Source organism: Mobula birostris, chromosome 24 (assembly GCF_030028105.1).
Source record: "Mobula birostris isolate sMobBir1 chromosome 24, sMobBir1.hap1, whole genome shotgun sequence".
NCBI classification, from domain to species: Eukaryota; Metazoa; Chordata; class Chondrichthyes; order Myliobatiformes; family Myliobatidae; genus Mobula; species Mobula birostris.
Window position 1 is genome coordinate 1,469,171 of NC_092393.1, and position 23,883 is coordinate 1,493,053.

Consider the following 23,883-nt stretch of genomic DNA (forward strand, 5'->3'; position numbering starts at 1 on the left):
CTCTTTATCTATGTATAGAATGCATTGGGATTTTCTTTAATCCTATTGCCAAAAACTTTTCATACCGCCTCCTGGCTTTCCTAATTCCTTCTTTATAATCCTCCAGGGATCTCTTTGATTCTGGTTTCCTCTATACATACTTCTCCTTTTTCTTCTTGATTAAATTTATCACTCCCTCGACATCCAAGGTTCTCTTACCTTGCCATCCTTGTCCTTCATTCTCACTGGAATGTACCTGTACTGTACTCTGTGTAGTTGGTCTTTAAATATCCCCCAAATGTCAGATGTGGTCTTGGCCAAAAACAGCTGTTCGCAATTAACTCTCCACAGTTTTTGTCAAATCTCTCATAATTTGCCCTGCTTCAATTTAATACTCTCCTGCAAGCTCTATACTTGTTCATGGAGTCATAGAGAAGTACAGCACAGAAAACAAGGCCTTTTGGCCCATCTAGTGCATCCAAAACTATTTAAACTGCCTACTCCCATCACCTTGCACCGGGTCTATATCCCTCCATACCTCTACAATCCATGTACCCACCCAAACTTCTCTTAAACACTGAAATCAAGTTTGCGTGCACCACTTGTGCTGGCAGCTCCCAGCACACTCTCACAGCACTGAGTGAAGTTTCCTCTCATGTTCCCCTTAAACGTTTCACCTTTCACCCTTAACCCATGACCCCTGGTTATAGTCCCACCCAACCCGGCTCCACATCCCAGCCTGTTAGAACAGAGAGAAGCACCCATTCCCCACGTGAACACATTAGTACAAAAGCTGAACTTTTACGCAGTTGAATTGTCCCACTATATTATATTATATTATATGACCTGTGTAATGAAGGCAGGTATCTCCAGGCCTTCTTCACCACCTTTTCTACTTGAGCTCTCACATTTGGGGATGTTTGCATTTGTCTAAAAAGGTACTCGATTTTTAAATACTTTCTAAAACCCATTGTTATGTGTTAGCCTTATGGTTTTTTCAAAATGCATCGCCACACAATCTTAGTATTACCTTCTGTTTGCTATCACCTTGCCCATTTTATGGTTCTCCAGATAAAGATTACTCTTCTAATAGTCACTATTTTTTTGTATCATCTGAAGATTTCTTACACTCAAATCTGGATCGTTCATGTATGTGATGAACAAAATCAGTTCCTGCAATAATCACATCCAAACGTGCTACAGACCCTTGCTACGGTTCTGGAGCATTAGCCTAGATTTATTTTTGATTTAGACACTGGACCAGATAGATACATCAAGGGCATTTAAGAAAATCTTAGATAGGCACATAAATGATAGAAAAAAATAGATTGATTTTAGAGTAGGGTAAATGTTCGGCACATGATCAGACAAAGAGCTCAAAATTCTATAACTTAAATTCAATGTTTCATCTCAGAAGTGAGACATAATCAACACTATATTAAATTCCTCTTTTTCTTCTCTGCTCTGAGAGAACAGAAAAAAGCTTCTACTACCCCTTCTCACCACTTTATCCTGATCACGTCACCATTCTGGAAAACTAACATCCTTTCCATAGTAGTCCATCTCAGATTGAACCATTAATAAAAGTTCAGCAGAACTCAAATGCAGCAGGTCCTGAACAATATCCAGGCTTAGCTGGTCAAGTGGCAATAACATTTGAGCCACACACGTACCAGGCAATGACAATCTCCAACAAGGGAGGATCTAACCATCATCCCCTTGACATATAGTGGCATTACCATCACTGAATCCCCAACTATCAACATCCTGGGGGTTACCATTGACAAGAAACTGAACTGGTCCAGCCATATAAACACCGTGGCTACCAGAGCAGGTCAAAGACCAGGAATCCTGCAGAATGTAACTCACCTCCTGGCTCCCCAAAGCCTGTCCACCATCTACAAGACTCAGATCAGGAGTGTAATGGAATACTCGCCACTCGCCTGGATGAATGCAGCTCCATCAACACTCAAGAAACTTGACCCCATCCAGTGCAAGGCAGCCCACTTGATTGGTACCCCTTCTACAAGCATCCAATCCCTTCACCATCGACGAACAGGTGCAGTAGTGTGTACTGTCTACAAGATACACTGCAACAACACACCAAAGTTCCTAAGGCAGTACCTTCTAGACCCACGACCACTTCAGTCTAGAAGGACAAGAACAGCAGATACCAGCGGACACCACCGCTTGGAAATCCCCCTCCACATCACTCACCATCCTGACATGGAAACATATCGCCATTCCTTCATTGTTGCTGGGTCAAAATCATGAATTCCCTCCCTCATAGTGTGGGTGTACCTACACCTCAGGGGCTGCAGCTGCTCAAGAAGGCAGCTCGTCACCACCTTAGAGGTGGGCGATAAATTCTGACTTAGCCGGCAACACCCGCATCCCGCAAATATATAAATAAAAAGAGCACGGCAGGAGAGAGCTAAGATTATGCAGTCAAAGTCTGCTCATATTTTGTTGCAAAAATATAACTTCGGGAAGGGAGGAACTGGCTGGTGACATGTTTTAAATATGTAGCATCTCCCTTGACATGTAGCAGTTCCAAGCAACAATCAAGAAAGACCTCAGCTTGTAGACTTGACCCATGCTTAAGGAGTTAGTCAGAGGAACGGGTTCAGTGGATAGCTATGTACATTTCATCCATCTCCTACCTGGGAATTGAAAGGGATGCATCAATGGGGTTCAGTGGGATTAATGTCAATTGTTCCAGTACAAGTTTAACTGAACTCTCTACCACACTCAGCCCCATAGTTAAATCGTCTCTCTGCATTTGGAGAGCAGGCTCATAGACTAAGCAGCCACCTGAGTAGCAGGCACCCTCGAACCAGTCCCCTCCGTTCTGCTTTAGCATCAGAGAGAGCTAGCAATGATCGCTAATATAGAGCAAACAATAAACATTTAATTAGGATTTGACAAGCATAAAGGAGAAGGAGACACAGTGTAAAGTATAAATTTTATGTACCAAAAAAATCACAGGGCAGCCAAAGACAGCACAGGTTGGTTGAGGAGAAAACCTGTTACCGTGCCTATATCCAAATTCAAATACTTAAACACAATTATTCACTAATGTGGTAGTTAGTTTCAAAAACCAAACATGCTTAACAAAGTCTGCATTGATAAGAAGGAGGTACTGAAAATAGACTGGCAACTGGGGGAGGAGGAACAACTGGAATGGAAAACAATTGCAGGGTGATTCTGATAAGTGAACACTTCTGTGAGACAGACAGACCCCTTCATTGTTAACAGTCAAGGCACAGAACTGGTAGAAATGTAGCTGCAGCAACAAAGCAGTCCATTGGCATCAACTCACTACATGATGTTTTCTTTCTGCCCTTCGTTCTCTGGCCCTGGGCTCACAGCTTCTGCTGAAATCTTCAAACTCCTGTACAATGGCTCAGAGACAAACTCGTGGTAAGCTCACTCCTGCTTCGCTGTATTCCTCTGTACCAAGTTACAGACACAAAGTGAAGAAGGTGGACTCTTGTCTTCACAGCTGCCGATGTTTTTGTTGATAACTTAGCATCGGATCTCACTGGAGGGAGACTCTGAGCACAGAGGTCTCTTCTTGCTCAACCCAAGATGTCATCAGTACAGAACAGAGGAAATCATTCCACCTCTTTGTTGACCTATTTGCATGTTAATAACACAGTGTAAATTCAATGTAGTTATTTTTTCAGTTAGGACCTGTCTCCTATCTTCAATGCCCACACCCACTCTAATACCTACTGGAGCTTTACAGCCCTTGTCAAGACTGTCGATCCTCTCCCCACCCCCCACCCACTTAATCTCACCAGTCTCATTGTCTCTCCTTTTAGCCAGGGATAAAGGGAACACAGAACCCTTTAGGCTGCGTGCTACATCAATTTAGAAAGACATCACAATATCATTTTTTTGGGTCATAATCCAACAACAGCTAATTGAATTGCTCCATGGGAGCTCCTTTATTGTGCAGACCACTGGTTCCAGAAAACAACATACTTGCTCGGTCAGCCTAGACTTCAGAATACAGTACAACTGATCTGACTCAGTGTGCAATACGTCTGAAATTATGTGCAGTCCCTGTGCACTGGAAGGGAAGGAGTCAGGTTGGTCCAGGCCTCAGTAGGAATACTGACCTCCCCCTCACTCACATTGCAGAGAAGTTAGACTAAAGAAGTCCTTTACCATAACCATAAGATCAATCGCATCCTCCTTGACCTATTCATTCTGAAACCTCTCATAGATCTACCCCATTACATTTATCTCCAAATGTTGAGAATGGCCAGGATTATTCTTAGACCAAATGGTCTTCAAGGATCAAGAGAGATTGCAAACATTAGCCAGATACAGAGAAAAAAGGAAACAGTGAAATTACAACAGAAAAATACTGAAAACACTCAGCAGGTCAGGCAGCATAGCTGGAGAGAGAAATTGGTCTCAGCTCAAAAATTCCTCATGATTCTGGAAATGCAACAGATTAGCATCAAGTTGCAAAGATGGGTGGAGGGAGGGATTGCTAGGACAATAAAACTATCTCTGGGTGAGAGGTCAAGGTTACTGTAACAAGCGCATTGTAAGTAACTTAGTATTATCAAAGTTACCTGAAATTGCAGCATTGAACATCGAGGCTGCGATGTGACCAGCCTCAAAGTTGGGGGGTGACCTTTTAGAACAGATGTAAGGAGAATTTTTTTAGTCATTGGAGAGAATCCAGAGGAAGTTCACAAGGATGATTCTAGAAATGAAGGGCTTAACACGTGAGGAGCATTTGGCAGTTTTGGGTCTGTACTCACTGGAATTTAGAAGAATGCTGGGGATCTCATTGAAACCTACCGAATATTGGAAAGACTACATAAGGTGGATGTGGAGAGAATGTTTCCTATGGTTGGGGTATCCAGAACTAGAGGGCACAGCCTCAAAGTTGGGGGGGGGGGTGACCTTTTAGAGTAGAGGTAATGAGGAACTTTTTAAGCCAGAGAATAGTGAATTTGTGGAATGCTCTGCACTGACTACGGTGGAGGCCACGTCCGTGGGTATATTTAAGGTGGAAGTTGATAGTTTCCTGATCGGTCAGGGCATCAAAGGATATGGCAAGAAGGCAGGTGTATGGGGTTGAGTAGGATCTGGGACTGGCCATGACGGATTGGCGAGCAGACTCGATGGGCTGAATGGCCTAATTCTGCTTCTATGTCTTATGTGGTGCTGTAGATCAACCTGGCTCAACATCCCAGCCTGTCAGAACAAAGGGAAGCAGTCATTCTCAGCTGCTCTCTTCCCACTGCCCCAAAATAATCTTTGTGGAATACATACCATAAATGAGAGAACTAATCACAAAGTGAGTGAACTCCCCTCATTCACTGAGGCTGACAGTATGAATGAGTGGACTGTAATTACTGACTGTGCCAATACCCACACCTCTGTTAATGGGGTTTCCAGCGCATGATAAAATCAGACCTTTGTTCCACAGAAACTATCTATCCCACTAAATACTGATTAGGAATTCTGGGTTTCAAGTCTGCCCTCACCTCTCTACCCACCTCCAGCTCAGGGATATTGAAAACCAGTGTAGAGAATTTCCACCAGAGTCCAATTAGGTTCATTAACTCAAAGTCAAGACTAAAAGGCTTAACAGTAGTCGCTACTGGCATCTCACGGCCTGAATCCCCTTACCTCTATCTCCTGGACCTGCTCCTGGTTGGTTGTGTACATTTGTTGCAGTGAATCTTCAAGTTCCTTGTTGCGTTCAAGAAGAGTTTTCCCAAGCTCCGCAGCCAAGTGCAGATCTGTTGGAAAGAAAAACAGACTTCCATTTACATAGCCCCTTCCTTCCCTCAAAATGACCCAAGTCACTTCACTGTTGTGAGATAAGAGCCAGGGCAACCCATATGCACACAGCAAAACCCTATGGCTAGATCAGCAAAGTGGAGTGTCAGCCAAGCAAGAAAAGTTCAGACTGCGTACACTTCAGACTGCGTAACTAAGCACAGCTCCAAAGCTACATTTACTGTAAATTTGCTGACATCACCACTGCCATAGGTGAATAAAAGGTGGTGACGAATCAGCATGTAGGAGAGAGATTGGAAATCTGGCTGAGTGGTGCCATAACCCCAACTTCTTACTCAATGTCAGCAAGACCAGGAAACTGATAATAGACTTCAGGGGAGGAAACTGGAGGTCCATTCCTATCGGTGGGCCTGTCCTGGGTCCAGCACATAAATGCCATTATGAAGAAAGCACAGCAGTGCCTGTAATCGGTTAAACGTTTGCCAAGGTTCGGCATGATATCGAAAACTAAGAAACTTCTCTAGATGTGTACTGGAGAGTATATTGATTGGCTGCATCACAGCCTGGTATGTGAACACCAATGTCCTTGGATGGAAAATTCTACAAAAAATAGTGGACATGGCCCAGTCCATCACAACTAAAGCCCTACCCAGCACCGAGCACATCTGCATGGATCATTGTCGCAGGAAAGCAGCATCCATTATCAGGGACCCTCACCATGCAGGTCATGCTCTCTTCTCACTGCTGCAGTTAGGCAGAAGGTACAGGAGCCACAGGACTCACACCACCAAGTTCAGAAACAGTTATTACCCCTCAACCATGAGGCTCTTGAACCAGAGTAGATAACTTCACTTGCCCCATCACTGAAATGTTTCCACAATCTGTGGATTCACTTTCAAGAACGCTTAATCTCATGTCTCAATATTGATTGCTTATTTATTTATTAATCAGAGTAATAGAAAAGTACACCACAGAAACAGGCCCTTCGGCCCATCTAGTCCATGCTGAGACCATTTAAACTGCCTATTCCCATTGATCTGTACTGGGACCATAGCCTTCCATACCTATCCAAACTTCACTTGAATGTTGAAATTGAGCTTGCATACACCTCTTGTGCAGACAGCTCGATCCACACTCTCATGAACCTCTGAGTAAAGAAGTTTCCCCCTCATGCTCCCCTTAAAACTTTTTGCCTTTCACCCTTAACCTGTGATCTCTGGTTATAGTCCCACCCAACCTCAGCAAAAAAAGCTTGCTTGCATCTACCCAATCTATACCCCTCATAATTTTGTATACTTCTATGAAATCTCCTCTCAATCTTCTATGTTCTAAGGAATAAAAGTTCAAAGGTTCATTTATTATCAAAGTATACAACTCTAAACTTCTTCTCCAGAAAATCAAGAAAGAACAGCAGAGCTACCATAACCCTTAAATCCTTCTTCCCTACACAACACATCGAACAGGCAAACCGACCCTCCATAATCACCCCCCCCCGCACACAAGAAAAACGAGAACGATCGGCCAAAGAACATAATATAAAAACCAATAAAAATGAAAAAAAGGTTTATAGTTCAAGACCATATCCAAAACGCAGAAAACCCTGGGTAACAATCTTCAGGCACAGCAGCAGCCTTCCCCACTTTGGCAGCAGAACAACCCCACCAGTGATCAAACGTCAGTCTCCCCACTCCGATGGCAGGGTGATCCCCCAGCAATCAAAAGGCAGTCCCCCTTCTCTGTAGCAGAGAAATCCCACCAGCAATAAAAAGGCACTCTCCCTCTCTGGTAGTAGAGTGATCCTACAGCAATCAAAAGGCAGCCTTCCCTCTCCAGCAGACAAGCAATCTCACCGGTGATTAAAAAGGAAGGCAGCTGACGTACCCCTTACGCATCCGCCTCAAAGCTTCAATCTCCCTCATCGCTTTAATCGGCAGACAATGGAAGGTTTTAATCAGCAAAATGGAGTCAAACATCGGCTCACAGCCTTCTCACCACAAGGTTCACACACACACTGCCTCTGTTTACTGGAATTCTCTTGGAGACTGCAGAGTGCTGAAACACTCAAATGATCTCCAAACTGCAAGGCCAGGCTCCAACAGTTTCAGAATCACATCCAAGACCAAAAATCAAGTGCAAAAGAGATAAAAGGAGTGAAATATACAGCTTCATGATCTATCCAGAGATATCGGCTGAAAGAGCATTGTATGCAGACACCATCTTGACCAGAAACATCCTAACTTATTCAATCTTTCCTAATAACTCAGGTCCTTCAGATCTGGCAATAGCCTTGTAAATTTTTTCTGCAATCTTTCAACCCTGTGTACATCTTTTTCCATATTTACTTTGAAACTAATGTCATCATGATCACTTGATGTGAAGTGTTCCCCTACACAAACTTCTGTCGCCCACCTTGTCTCATTCCCTAGAGGCAGATCAAGTACAGCACACTCTCATTGGGACTTCTACGTACTGATTAAGGTAACTTTCCGAAACACATCTGACAAACTCTATCCAGGGTGGCCAACCTTTTACATTCCATGCGTCAATTTTTTCACGCACAAGTTCAGATGCACCATACAACTCTTGTAGCCCCATTCAATTCTTGTAAAAATATGTTAATATAGAATTCGTGCGTGAAAAAAATCGCATCTGAACTCATGCGTGAAAAAATTGATGCATGGAATGTAAAAGGTTGGTGACCCCTGTGTCTATACCATCTAGTCTTCTTACAGTATGGGAATCCCAGTCAATATATGGAAAGTTAAAATTACCTACTGTAACAACCTCATCTTTCTTGCAATAGTCTGCGATCTCACTACAAATTTGTTCCTCTAATTCCCGTGAACTATTTAGTGATCATATAGCCCCATTAGCGTGGTCATACCTTTCTTATTTCTCAGTTCCACTCACAATACCCCACTGGACCAGCTCTCCTATCCTGACTGAGCACTGCTGTGAAATTTTCCTCACTAGTAATGTCACCCATTCTCCTTCAATCCCTCATGCTCTGTGGCATCTAAATCAGCAAACCCTGGAATATTGAGTTGCCAGTCCTGCCCCTCCTACAACCAAGTCTCACAAAAGGCTACAATATCATAATTCCAAGTATTGATCCATGTCCTCAACTCTTTTGCCTTTTATATAAACTTCTTGCATTGAAATATACGCAGCTCAGGACACTAGTCACACCAATGTTTCCTGAACTTGTCTGAGGTCTTACCAACATCTGTCTCCACAACCTCTCCACTACCTGCTCTGGCACTCTGGCTCCCATTCTCCTGCAATTCAAGTTTAAACCCCACCATACAACACTAGCAAATTTTCCCACAAGGATATTAGTCCCCTTCCAGTTCAGGTACAAGCTGTCTCTTCTCTACAGATCCCACCTTCCCTGGAAGACAGCTCAATGATCCAAAAATCTGATGTGCTCCCTTCTACACCAACCCCTTAGCCATGTGTTAAACTATATTACCTTCCTAATCCTGGCCTCTCTAGCATGTGGCCCGGGTAGCAATCCTGTAGGTCCTGCCCAGACAGCAGCTAACTCTCTGAACTCTCTTTGCAGAACCTCGTCACTCTTCATGCCTATGGCATTGGTATGACCTCTGGCTGTTCACCCTCCCTTTTAAGAATGCTGAGGTCTCGATTCAAGATGTCCCAGACTCTGGCACCCGGGAGACAACATACCATTTGGGAGTTTCGTTCTTGTCCACAGAACTTCCTTTCTGTAGCTCTAACAAATCCCCATCACCACAGCTCACCTCTTCTTCTCCCTCTCCTTCTGAATCACAAAGTCAGACTCACTGCCAGAGACCTGACCACTGAGACTTTCCTCTGCTAAGTCATTTCCCTCCCCCCAACAGTATCGAAAGTGGCATACCTGGTGTCAAGGGGAATGGCCACAGGATACTCTGCACTGGCCGTTTAACCCCTGTCCCCTTTCTGATCTTTCTGTGTCCTGAACCTTGGGTGTAACTACCTCTTTATATGTTCTATCTATCACCCCCTCAGCCTCCCGAATGATCTGGAGTTCATTCAGTTCCAGCCCCAACTCCTTAATGCGGATTGTTAGAAGCTGCAGGTGGATGCGTTTCTCACACGTGCAGTCTCCCTGCCTTTCCACATCCCGCAAGAGGAGTACGTATTACACTATCCTGCCTGGCACCTCTACTCTTCTAACTGAGCACATGTGAAGAAGGGAGGGGAAAAAAAACACTCCCTATAGCTTTTTTACCTTATCTGAAGCCTCTCTCATTTACACCCTATCCTCGTTATATGCGTCTTCAGACAATGCGGATTCACAGTTAAGCGAGGAACCTATTTCTACCAACTTCTCGCTATATGCATCCAAAACTCACAGTTATGCGAGCAGCACTGCTTTCCCGCCAATACAAGTCATGTGCGCACGCCTCACAGTCTCACTCCCGCCAGTCTCGCATTGGTTTTGGCAACGCGTGGGTGTGCAATCTTGCGCTCTTAAACTTCTGTTTTTTTTTTTACCTACAGTGCAGTGATTTTGGGCTTAACTATGCCTCCTAAGCATCCGATGTCAAATCCTGGGCCATCAGCCAAGCAGCAGAGAACCACTTTAACACTTGGAAATTATAAACAGGGCGGCGTCAGGTGAAGGTAACACAGCTCTGGGACGCTACCCTGTGCAGTTGTGGGCTATGATAGCTGAGTTAGGCATCACACCAAAGCAGGTGTTTAATGCAGACAAGACTGGGCTTTTTTGGAAGCGTTTGCCGAAATGCACTTACATAAGTAAGCATGAAAAACCTGGGAGGTTTCAAGGCAGCAAAGGATAGATTGACTTTGCTTATGTGTTCCAATGCCGAAGGAGACTGTAAGATGAAGCCTCTCTTAGTTTACCATTCACTAAACCCCTGTGCACTTAAGGGTTTGTGTAAGAATATGCTTCCTGTCCACTGGGCAGCTAACAAGAAAGCATGAGTCACTAGTCAAATCTTTGAAGATTAGCTTGCTGATCATTTTGCTGTTGAGGCTGAACGCTACTGCCGGGAACAGAATCTTGCCTTTAAAGTTCTTTTGTTGCTTGACAATGCACCAGCCCATCCTAAACATCTGCACAGCATTCATCCTAACAGAACAGTGCGTTTCCTGCTGCCTAACACAACATCACTGATTCAACCACTCGACCAAGGTGTGATATCCACATTCAAGGCGTATTTTTTTTACGGCGAACTGCCTCTCAGATGCTGCAAGCAGCAGATGATTTTGAAAATCCCGGGAGTTTACCAACGGTGAGGGAACGGTGGAAGCCCTTCAACATCAGACATGCCATCAACAACACTGGTGAATCCTGGAAAGAGGTCAGGTCTTCCACTCTGAAGCAACTGGCAGAATTTTTTAAGGCTGCAGAACACTTGGCACAAATAGCAATAGACATGGACCCAAGTGTAGAACGGAGTCAGCATTTCAGTCGTTCCCTGCAGTCAAGCCTTCTTCCCTACAAGCAAATTTATGCTGAAAAACAAAATGCTGCCAAGCAAACAACCCTCACCACTTTCTTCAAACGGGTGTCATCCCCTGCTGCCGGCAGTACTGAGAGTTTTGTGAGTCTTCCTTCACCCCTTGCTGTCCTTGATGATCCTGACGACACACAACCATCCACCTCACCCCTGTAAAGCTGCCCGACACCACAACAACCACTCATCTCCCGGAGCCAACACACCTGCCACTGTTGGTGAGTACTGTACACCCTAGTATGTTAACTTTCTATGATTTATTATGTTGAATATTACCTTAAATTGATGAAATAGAATACCAATGTTGCCTTGTGGTACTGCTTTTGTGTCATATTGGTATGAAAATGTGAATAAATTACAGATAAAACGTATTTAGAAAGCCCTCAAGAACTCATCCCTATTTTCTCCATTTAAATAATTACTCACAGTATGCGTTTTCACATTACGCATCGACTTCGAGGAACGTATCCCTGCATATAACGAGGATAGGGCGCATTATTATTATTTTTTTTTGTATTTGCACAGTTTGATGTCCTTTGCACACTGGTTGTCCACCCTGTTGGTACGTTGATTCTATCAATGTTATTGGATTTATTGAATGTGCCTGCAGGAAAATGAATGTCAGGGTTGTATATGGTGACATAAATGTACTTTGATAATAAATTTACTTTGAACTTTGAAATCTCGAGGATAATTCAGGATGGGTAAGGCTTTGCTAACAAGACTCACATCTTAAAATGAACAAAAATAAGAGGTTCAAGTTTAACCCAAGCAATTTGACAGATTATTTCATTATCAGTCCACTTGGAATTTTACTTGTTGACTAGATTTCAAGGGTTGATGGAAAATGAAAATTATCATAAAAGGTCAATAAGTAATAAGCATTCAGTTAACCGTTCCCTTCATCCCATTAATCCTAGCCCACTGTGTAGGATTGAGTGATCCGAGGACTTCTACAAAAGTCAAGGTAACTCCCTCTCGAGTCTCAGGGCTCTGCCTTCCATTTTTTCTTTTACTTGCCCAGATTGCCTATACTCATGACAAACTTTCTCTGTTTTCAGTCCTTTATATCTGCCATTTGCTTTCTTAGTAACACACACAAAATGTTGGAGGAAGATAGGTCAAGCAGCACAGAGAGAAATAAAGATTGTCATTTCATTTTGAGACCTAAAGCACAATTCATGATTGCTTCCTTATTTTTATTTATCCAAATATCGCCATCCAGGATTCCTTGCTATTGACAGTACCTTCCAACCTTATGGCAACATATTGACCCTGAAATCTCATTACCTCACTCTTGAATGAGTCCCACTTGTCCATCTTAGTTCCCTCTCTACTTTGGTCAAATCTTGTCTAAGATTGAAATCAGCCTTCTTCCCATTCGTACCACCCCAGTCTCCAAACACATCCGAAACATCTGTCCAGTCATGTTCCACAGGATTAGGACTGATCTAGTCCTGAACCTAGAACATGGATCAGTACATGGAACTATTGCATTGCAGCCATTACAGAATCCTGATTGAGACAGAGGACTAAGTACTTAATATCGGAAGGCTTTGGTGTTTTATAAGAGATATGGACATAAAAGAAGAGGGAGAGAGGAGTTGTACTATTAATGATGAACAATATCACAGCCACACTGAGAGAGGAATGATGGAAGGTTATCTACTAGATCTATGGTACATTCGTAGATCTCAAATATAAGATAGATACCATTACCCTGGTGGGATTATGCTACCAGCCCCCATAGCCATCAGGACATTGAGGAACAGATATACAGTCAAATTAGGGAAAGGTGCGAAACAACAAGATTGTTGTCATGGGAGGCTTCAGCTTCCCCGGTATGGACTAGTACCTCCATCGTGGAAGAGGTTTTAATGGGGCACAATTTCTTAGGTGCAGAATCTGAAGCAGGTATATTTTCATTGATATAGGTTGTTAAATTTATTGTTGTATGGCAGTAATACAGTGCAAGGCATTAAAAAAAGTTACAAAATTAAATAATGCAAAAGAGGAATAATGAGTTAAGTGCTTATGGACCATTCAGAAATCTGATAGCTAAGGGGAGGAAAATGTTCCTAAAACCTTGAGTGTAGGTCTTCAGGCTCTTGCAACTCTTCCCTGATGATAGTATTGAGAGAGGACGGCATGTCCCAGATGGTGAAGATCCTTAATGATGGATGCAGCCTTCTAGATGCACCACCACTTGAAGATGTCACCAATGAGGATGCATCCACTAAGGTTTCTTATTCAGTAAGTAGCTAGGTCAATGAAAGGAGGGATTGCATTGTGTTGGGAAATGAAACTGTCCAGGTGATTGCCCTTTCAGTGGGAGAACAGTTAGGAAACTATTATCACAACTGTTTTACAAATGATTACAGTGACCACACTGCAAGTAGAAAATGACTATATAAGATTCATTAAAAAATTATGCTGCATAATTTGGCATTTTTATATACAAAACATTTTGTAACTTTAAAGGTTGATAAGCACACCCAGTTTAGAGAAATAGAGCAGTAAGAGTTCTGCTGAGTTTAGGGGTCTTCCTCAACAGTGAGGCTACGGCCCATTAGGGAGCTGTTAATCCAGTTCATGCTCAGCAATGCTTAAGCCATACTTTTGACTTTCCTATGGACACTGACCCTTGCCACAGGGATTTTGATGAAGACCACATGTACGTATTTCAGAATCAGGATTAATGTCACCGGCATATGTCATGAAACTTGTTCTTGAGTCATCAAAATGGTGGTCAAACTGTCCATGTATTTATTTTAACCACAGCAATGGTTCCCACTAATGTTAAACAGTCACGTTTGGTTAAGCCACACTTGCAGTACTACGTGCAGGTCTGGTCAGCACACTACAGGGAGAATGTGACAGCATTGGAAAGAGTGCAGAGGAGATTCAGCAGGTCATTGCCTGAACTGCAGCATTTCAGTCATGATCTAATAGAGATTTACAAATGACGAGATGGACGGATTGCACTGATTGTATGAATCATTTTCCCATGAGGGGAGTGTCTAAAACATACTGCCAGAGATAGGAGGTGCAGACGGTATCTGAGGGGAAATTTGTTCACACAGAGGGTGGCTAGAATCTGAAGGCACTTTCTGAGAGGGAGGTGGAGGCAGGTACTCTCGTTACATTGAAGAAGCATCCAAACAAATATCTGAACAGCCATGGCATTTAAAGTTTACAAAGTTATGATTCTAAAGAAAGGAATTAGGAGAATCAGAAGAGGCCATGAAAAGTCCTTGGCTAGTAGGAGGAAAGAAAATTCTAGTTATCAAAAGCAAAAAGATAACTAGGGAGCAAGTAAGACTACTGAAGGTTATGTGCTTGGAGGTAGAGTAAGTAGGCAAGGCACTAAAATGAATATGTTGAATCAGTATTCACTAAAATAATATAGATAAGTGAGATCTATGTGTAAAGTGCTGATTTAATAGATCATTTCAAGATAAAGGAGATAGTGTTGGGTCTCTTAAAGAACGTTAAGGTGGATAAGTTCCCAGGGTCCAATGGCATATACTCCAGTTTACCGAGAGGCAAGAAATGTGATTACTGAAGCCTCGACTAATATCTTTGCATCTTAGCTAGTTACAGGCAAGATCCCAAATGAGGCAAGTTTTTTTTTGTTCTGTTTTTACATAGAGAGTGGTGAGTGCCTGGAATACATTGCCAGGGATGGTAGTGGAGGCACATATGATAGAAGTATTCAAACTCTCAAATATGCCCATGAACTTGCAGGCAATGTAGGAAACTGGAAATTATGTAGACAGTGTAAATAGTCAGGGGCATTTAATTAGTCTGGCATAACAGTGTGGGCCAAAGGGTCTGTTCCTGTGATGTACTGTTACGCTACATCCTAAGACAAACTATATACAATGCCACCAAACTCTGAATTGTCTGTGAACATACTAACCCAGCCATCCACATTTTCTTAATACCGAGGTCCTAGCATGGATCCTAAAGGAACACAGCCTATACAAATCCCACTGACTCCAACCATTCCTCTTTCTTAACCCCAACATGCTCCAGCATTTAGCCTGTCCTACAATATCTTAACACTAAAGATAGGGAGGGGAGGAGAAGATGGCAGCGTGACGCAGCACGCGCGGCCGCTCTGAAATGATATTGGTATTTGTTAAGTAGGTACCGTGCACAATCCTGATTTGATGGAGACAGACGTGAGAAGCACTGAGGAACATCTGGAGAAACTTCTGAAATGCCTGCTTCACTGCCGCTGCTACTGTGCGGTCGAGAATCTCCGGAGGGGAAGGCCCCAAATCCTCGGCTTTGCCTGTTGCCGGGGCCGGGTCGAAGCGCTCGGCAGAGATGGTGCTCAGTGTCGGAGGGCTGGTCAGAGGCTCGGAGTTTTCGGACGGACTCAGAGTCGGCTGTGGTTGGGTGCTTCCAGGATGCTGCATCGGCAAGTTTGCAGCGCTGGAAGCTCATGGCAGGAAGAGTTTCTCCCTTCAACTGTCTGTGTGAGATGATGGGACTTTCGAGAGACTCTGAGACTTTTTTTTACCGTGCCTGTGGTCTGTTCTTTATCAAATTACGGTATTGCTTTGCACTGTTGTAACTATATGTTATAATTATGTGGTTTTTGTCAGCTTTTTAGTCTTGGTGTGTCTTGTGTTTCTGTGATATCTTTCTGGAGGAACATCGTATCATTTCTTAATGGATGCATTACTAAATGACAATAAAAGAGGACTGCATGTCCTCATAATCTAATCTAAAAGGAACTATGGTCACTGTTTCCTAAATGTTCTCCCATGAGAGACTAGTCACATGGCCAGGGTCATTTCCTTAAAGGGAGATCTTACCTGATAAATTAGGCCGAATGGCCTAATTGTGCTCCTATGTCTTATGTTCTTATTGTACCCCAGTGTTACAGCAACCATGCTGTATAGGAGTTATTTGACAGTGTGCAGATGGCCCACTTTTGTGCAGCGCGTTTTGAACACTGCAGAATCGCCCACCATTACAAATCCTCCCTGTCTCTATTGTAGATACCTTGCTACTCTTGGAAAAGCTGATTGTATGTTAAGGAGTCATGGAGCAAGGAGAAAATAAAGCTCCTGCGCTGTCGAGGAGAAGTCCTACACATAAAGAAGGGAATTATGAAGATTGAGCTACAATCCACCTGCCTCCACTACTGCAGCCGAATGCGATACACGACTCACTATATGGGGGGGGGGGGGGAGATTCAGCAGAACGAGGCATTAAATTACAGCTTGAGGCTACAGAGTTCAATTCCGGCGTTATCTTCAAAGAGTCTCCATACATCCTCCCCGTGGAATGCGTGGGTTTCCCCCGGATGCTCCGGTTTCCAACCACAGTCCAAAGACGTAGGTTAATTGGCCATTGTAAATTGTCCCGTGATTAGGCTGGGGTTAAGCAGGGTGGTCGGTTTTGCTGGGACGGCGAACCTCGAAGGATCGGATGGGCCTATGTATATTTTTTATATATATATACTCAGAGACCCTCAAGCACCGACACACCACCTCTCCCGACCCTCAGCATCCCTGTCCGAGATCACCTTGGCAGCCAGAAGCCGCTCACGGTGATGGGCGAGGGGATTCGCGTATCAGGAAAGTCGACCCGACGTGCGAATGCGGCCACGATCACCCCCGCCCGCCGCCGTCCTGCCCTTTATTTTGGAGCAGCGAAAAACGGGTGAAACCTCGGCTGCCACCCTCCTATTGTCCCTCCCTCTGCAATAAGCCGCCCGTTCCCCTCACCTTGCTGCAGGTCCTGCTGGTCATACCACGGCTCGTCATCTTCATTCTCGAACTCCTCCATGCTGTGCTTCATGGGGCGGCCCGCAGTCCGCACCCCGCACCCCGCACCGACGTGGCTGGCGCCGGCGCCGGCACAGGGCCTTTCGGCACGGCCACGGCCACACCCCCGCGAACAACCCACACACGCTCGCCAGTGACGAGGAGAAAAGCTCCCGCAGCACTCGCAAGTCCAGCAGTAGGCGGGCGGGAGAAGGGAAGCAGGCTGCCGTCAGATCACTCCCCCTCCGGTACAATAGGTGACCATTCGGTCACTCGGCCGCTGATAGCCCGCTGGGCTCGGACCGCTCGATCTGCGTTAAGCCAGTAAAAGCGAAACAATGCGGAATGTAGTGTAGCAGCTACAGAGAAAATGTGAAGCCACTGGGAAATGCGGATTTATATCTAGCATATTCAAAAGTCTGGGAACAGCGAGGGTTGTCTAGCCTGGTGGTTCACGCTTTCAAGCCTTTTCTCGGGGGTGAAGAGCGAAGGTCAGGGCTGGGTGCGGCCCCGTCATTACGTTGACAGCTTTCCTGAGGCGGCGGGGAGTGCGGGCGGAATATGGAGGGGAAACTGGTTTCTGCGATGGCCTGGGCTGTGTTCACAATTATCTGAGATTTCCCACTCTACTGTACTATGCCGGGATGCAACTGGATGAGGGGCTTTTCATGATCCATCTGTAAATGTTAATGCGGCTGTAGGGGATGTTATGTTTTGTAACTTCAAAACATTAAGCTAATTCAAAGGAAGGCACGGGAATCCGAAAATGCAGATCTAACTTCTGTTTTACTTTAAGTGAGGCGAGCACGTATCACGTGGAAGCGTGATGACGTTGCAACTCGTGTATTTTTACGTGGAACCCGCAATTAATTAGTTCAACAAGAATTCTTAATAAACGTGTGCGTGTATTTCTATCTATCTATATATATAATATGTGTGTGTATGTGTATATATCTATATATACCTCTCTATCTCTCTCTCTCTCTCTCTATATATATATATATATACTCAAATATTATTTAAATATCAAACACACAACAGGGGGCATTCCAAATTTCTTTAACCTTCTGTGGAAATATAGGGTTTGGTGTGCTTTTTTGGCCGTAGCATCAACGTGATTTGTAAAGTTTACACTATAGAATTTCAAGCTCTCAACCACCTCCACCTCAGAACCACTGCTCCACCCGACTTCTTGAAGCAAATGACAACTTGCTTTGTTTTGCTGACATTAAGCTAGAAGTTGTGGTCCTGACACCATGCCACTAGGCTAACTCCTTCCAGATTGAGAGTATGTGCAGCATACAGATGTACTTCATTGGCAGGGCATTGAGTACAAGGATCAAGATGACATGTTACAGTTGTATAAAACTTTGCTTACCCACATTTGGCCCATTATTCACAGTTCTGATTGACCTGTTAAAGCTGTGTAGCAGCCTTGCAGAGAGTGTAGAAGATGTTTACCAGGATATTAGACCATAAGAGCCTGGAGCAGAATTAGGCTCCAATCCATATACCTCTCAATCCCATTCTTCTGCCTTCTCCCTGTAACCTTTGATACCCTTACTAGTCAATAATCTATCAACCTCTGCTTTAAATATACCCAATGACTTGGCCACCACAGCAATCTGTGACAATCCACTCCCACCCTCCAGCTAAAGACATTCCTCTACATCTCTGCTTTAAAGGGATATCCTTCTATTCCAAGACTGTGCCCTTAGGTCCTAGACTCGCCCACTGTAGGAAGCATCCTCTCCACGTTCGCCCTATCTTGGCCTTTCAATATTTGATAGGTTTCAATAAGATCTTCTCTTATTCTTCCAATCTGTAATGAATACATGCCCAGAGCCATCAAATGCACCTCATATGTTAATCCTTTCATTCTCTGGATCACTTGTGTGGATTGCCTCTGGACGCTCTCCAATGCCAGCACATCTTTTTTAAGACAAAAGGCCCAAAACTGCTCACAATACTCCAAGCGTGGTCTGACCAATGCCTTATAAAGCTTCAGCATTACGACCTTGTTTTTATATTCTAGTCCTCTCGAAATGAATGCTGACGTTGCATTTGCCTTCCTCACCACCGACTCAACCTGCAAGTTGACCTTTAGGGAATCCTGCATGAGACTCCCAAGACCCTTTACACTTCTGATTTCTGAACTTGGATCCCATTTAGAAAATAGTCTATGCTTTTATTCCTTCTACCAAAGTGATTGACCATTCACTTCCCGACACTATATTCCATCTGCCACTTCCTTGCCAATTCTCTTAATCTGTCTAAAACCTTCTGCAGACTCCCTGCTTCCTCAATACTACCTGCTCCTCCACCTGTCTTTGTACTGTCTGCAAATTTGGCTACAAAGCTATTAATTCTGTCATCTGAAATAGAATGTGAAAAGAAACAGTCTCAACACTAACCCCTGTGGAAAACCACTAGTCATTGGTAGCCAACCAAAAAAGCCCCCTTAATTTCCACTCTTTGCCAGTCAGCCAATCTTCTATCCATCTTTCCTGTAATGCCATTATCTTACTTAACAGCCACATGTGCAGCACCTTGTTAATGGCCTTCTGAAAACAGTTTTTTTTAGATTATGAAGACACGCAGTTCTCTTTTATTGTCATTTAGTAATGCATACATTAAGAAATAATACAATATTTCCTCCAGTGTGGTATCACAAAACACTGGACAGACCAAGACTGAAAAAGCTGACAAAACCATGGGCAATGGTGTAAATGGCTAGTTGGTGGCCAGCAGGCCTTGATGGCCAAAGGGCCTTTTTCAGTGTTTTATCTCTTTATTGCTCTTTAATTATAATTGACCAGGCCCTTATCTTGAAACTATATCCCTTTATTTGCAATGCTCCCTATAGTGGAAACATCTCGACGTCCACCTTGTCATGCCTCTTAAAATCTAATACTTTCCAATATGATCACTCTTCATTCTTCTAAATTCTAACAAATAGCGTCAACCTATTCAGCTATTCTTTATAGGACAACCCTCTCGTTCCAGGAATGAGCCTAGTGAATCATTTTTGAACAATGTTACTATATCCTTTCTTAGGTAAGAGACCGAGGGACTGTATGGTAGGCTGATCAAAATGCTTACAGTGCACGGGATGTTGGGATCCGCGGTGGTTCGGTAGTTTGGATTCAGAATTGGCTTGCACCTACAAGACAGGGACAAAGGTGGAAGGACGTTGTACTGACTAGAGGCCTCCGTTGGATCTCTGTTATTTTTCTATCTTTGGCATTCTTCCAGGGGTCGAGAATGGTGAGAATCAACATTTATTTTAAAGTTTAAACAAATACTGTATATGAGTACGAAGTAAACAAAGCAAACAGCGGAGAAAGAGAAAAGGAAAGAAGGTGAAGATTAAAAAGGGGAAAGTAAAGGTAAAAGATGGATCATCCGAAGAATTTATCACCTTCATACTCAAGATGTCAGAAAATTCCTTAGATAAAAATAAACCAATCAATGCTTGCACAATTACATCACACGGGTAACGTGCAAACATTTAGCCAATGGAAAAAGAAAAGGTATAGGTAACTGCTATACCACATTTTGCCAGTAATTGGGAATGAACCACCACATGCTGTAAAAATACACAATGATTAAATTACAACTTTATTCTTACATTAATATCCTATATAAAGTATTAAAAAGCAGTAACTTCCAACAGCTATGACTAGTGGTGTTCTCTGGGGTTCAGTGCTGAGCCTCTGTTGGCAGAGAAAAAGGCAGATGGGATTTAATTTAGGCAAGTATGAGGGGTTGCTCATTGGGAGGTAAAAGGTAAAGGGATCCTAAACAGGATTGATGTACAGAGGGATCTTGGGATCCAAGTTCCCTGAAAGAGGCCATTCAGATAGATGGACTGGTATCACAGGTGTAGGGTATGCTTCCTTTCATTGGTCAGGACAGTGATTATAAGAGTGATGTTGCGGCTAAATGGTTAGGCTGCACTTGGAGTATTGTGTGCAATATTGGTCGCCCTGTTACAGAATGATGTGGAAGTTTTCGAAAGGGTACAGAAGAGGTTTACAGTATGTAGGGTTGTTTTATCTGGAGCGACAGAGGCGGAGGGGAGACCTGATAGAAGTTTATAAGGTTATCAGAGACATTAATAGGATAGAGTACTTCTCCCAGGGTGCTAGTGTCAAATATCAGAGGGTATAGTTTTAAGGCAAGAGGGGTAAAGTTTAAAAAAGGTTTGCAAAATAAATTTCTTTACACAGAGATTGGTAGGTGCCTGGAACACCCAGCCAGGAGAAGAGGTGGAAGTACCGTCGATATAACAAAAACATCTATCATTTAGTGAGAGATCAATGGACAGGGAATTGAGGGATATAGACCATGATCAGACTAAAATTGTGGGCTGAAGGGCCTGTTCCTGTACTATGGTTCTATGTTCTAAAACCATGCACAGAGTATTCCAGCTGTAGTTCCACCAACAATTGGTAGTGAATCTTTGGAATTCTTTACCTGAAGGTTGTGGAGCATCGGCTGTTGAGTTTATTCAGGATGGATATTTGGGTATTAGGGAATCTGAGAATATTGATGCTAGTGCAGGCAAGTGAACTCTGTCAGGACTGACTGTGGAAACAGAAGGGTTGGGTATGGTGCTAGCAGAAGCTATCAGAAGCTCCAAAGACCTCATCCCCGGGAGAGGAAGGGTCTTTGCCCAGAACAGAAAGACTGGCCCAGGATAGAGACTCTGGTCAGCTGCATTGGTGGCCTCTGCCCCAGTAGGGTGATGGGCTTAAGTAAGAAAGTAAAGCAGGAAAGTGGTGCTGAGGGAAAAGATTAGCCATGATCTTACAGAACAGGCTAATAGATGGCAAGAGTATCTCCTCCACACTCACCACATGTGCACCACGTGGTTGTGTGCTTAGCTCCCAGCTTTACTCACTTTATACTATGATAGTGTAGCTAAGTACAGTTGCAATGACATATTTCAGTTTGCTGATGACGCCTCATCAAAGGTAGCGATGAATTGGCATATGGGAGGGCGACTGAAAATCTGGAGAAATAGCCCCACAACAACAACCTCTCACTCAATGTCAGCAAAACCTAAGAGTTTGTTATGAAATACAGGGGGAAGAAGCTGGAGGTCCGTGAGCCAGTCCTCACGAGGGGAGCAGAAATGGAGAGGGTAAGTAACTTTAAATTCCTTGGCATTCCCATACCCAAGGATCTGTTCCAGGACTAGCACATAAGTTCCATCATGAGGAAGGCACAACAGTGCCTCTACTTTTATAGATACTTGCATCCGTAAGGCCAGTGATGTTGTGGGGGTGGAACTGGACTCTCTGACGGTGGTGTCTGAAAAGAGGATGCTGTCCAAGTTGCATGCCATCTTGGTCAATGTTTCCCATCCACCACATAATGTACTGGGTGGGCACAGGAGTACATTCAGCCAGAGACTCATTCCACCGAGATGCAGCACAGAGCGTCATAGGAAGTCATTCCTGCCTGTGGCCATCAAACTTTACAACTCCTCCCTTGGAGGGTCAGACACCCTGAGCCAATAGGCTGGTCCTGGACTTATTTCCTGGCATAATTTTCATTTTACTATTTAACTATTTATGGTTTTATTACTATTTATTATTTATCGTGCAAATGAAAACCAATTTCCCCAGGGATCAATAAAGTATGACTATGACTATACATTTGGCATGTTACAAACAATTTGATAAATTAGTATAAATGCACAGTGGAGAGTATCCTAGTTGGTTGTATCACTGCCTGATATGGAAACACCAATGCCCAGAAATGGAAGAGTTCACAGAAAGTGATGGATACAATCCAGTCTATCACAGGCAAAGCCCTCACCACCATTGAACACATTTACATGGAGCTCTGTAGCAAGAAAGCAGCATGCATTATCAAGGACCTCCACCATCCAGGCAAGTCTTTTCTTGATTCAGGGACTTATTTAATTTAACTATTATATATATATATATATATATATATATATACATACACACTGTAATTCACAGTTTTTTATTACTACGTACAGCATTGTACTGCTGCAGCAAAAAACAACAAATTTTGTGGTATATGCTGATGACATGAAACCTGATTCTGATACTGTACTACCATCAGTCAGGAGGTACGAGAGCCTTAGGTCCCACATCCACACCACCAGGTTCAAGGACAGTTATTACCCTATGCCTGGGTCTTGAACCAGCATGGGTGGATAACTTCACTCACCAGAACTCTGAATTGATTCCACAAATTATAAGCTCACTTTTGAGGACTCTACAACTCATGTTCTAAGTATTTTCTTTATTTTCACAAATTGTCTTTTGCACATTGTTTTCTGTCAGTCTTCATTTATGAATAGGATTTCATAAATTCTATTGTATTTCTTTATTCTTCTGTAAATGCCTGCAAGAAAATGAATCTCAAGATAATTTAAGCAATAATCACCAAATGCTGAAGGAACTCAGCAGGCCAGGCAACATCTATGGAAAAAAGTCCAGTTGACGTTTTGGGCGGAGGCCCAATCATCAGGACCTTGACACTGAGGGACTGAAGTACCAAATCCTGCTTCTCTTTCTAATCTTCAAAACCTTTAGTGAACAGCTGCAGCCCAAGTTACCTCAACCATTACTGGACAGGACTATTTCTCAATATCCATTTTCCCAGTACATCATCACAAACTTACATCATTGGGCTCTCATCCAGAGAAAGTGGTACCTGTATAGAAGAGACAGTTTGCACCTAACTGGAGGGGTGGGTGGGTGGGGTTAGTATTTGCATGGGGTGGTTTAAACTAGAGTCACAGGAGGATGGGAACCAGAGTGCCAGAACAGATAGTACAGTGGTTGTGAAGATAGATTTTGTTAAGAACT

General features: G+C 43.5%; 1 protein-coding gene across 2 annotated transcripts in view; it reads right to left on the bottom strand.

Annotated features, from left to right (window-relative positions):
• Positions 1 to 17,635, bottom strand: part of cdr2l (cerebellar degeneration-related protein 2-like) — a 108,128-nt gene extending 90,493 nt beyond the window's left edge. The window contains exons 1-2 of one of the 2 annotated variants that reach the window (XM_072242737.1): positions 16,991 to 17,635; positions 5,641 to 5,753 (exon numbers count right to left, since the gene is read on the bottom strand). In XM_072242737.1, the coding sequence (XP_072098838.1) occupies positions 5,641 to 5,753; positions 16,991 to 17,063 (186 nt within the window). In that variant the 5' untranslated portion in view covers positions 17,064 to 17,635. Of the gene's footprint in view, positions 1 to 3,301; positions 3,618 to 5,640; positions 5,754 to 16,990 lie in introns of those variants that run through there. The other variant, XM_072242738.1, reaches the window with a different exon arrangement.
• Between the last annotated feature and the right edge of the window lie 6,248 nt (positions 17,636 to 23,883).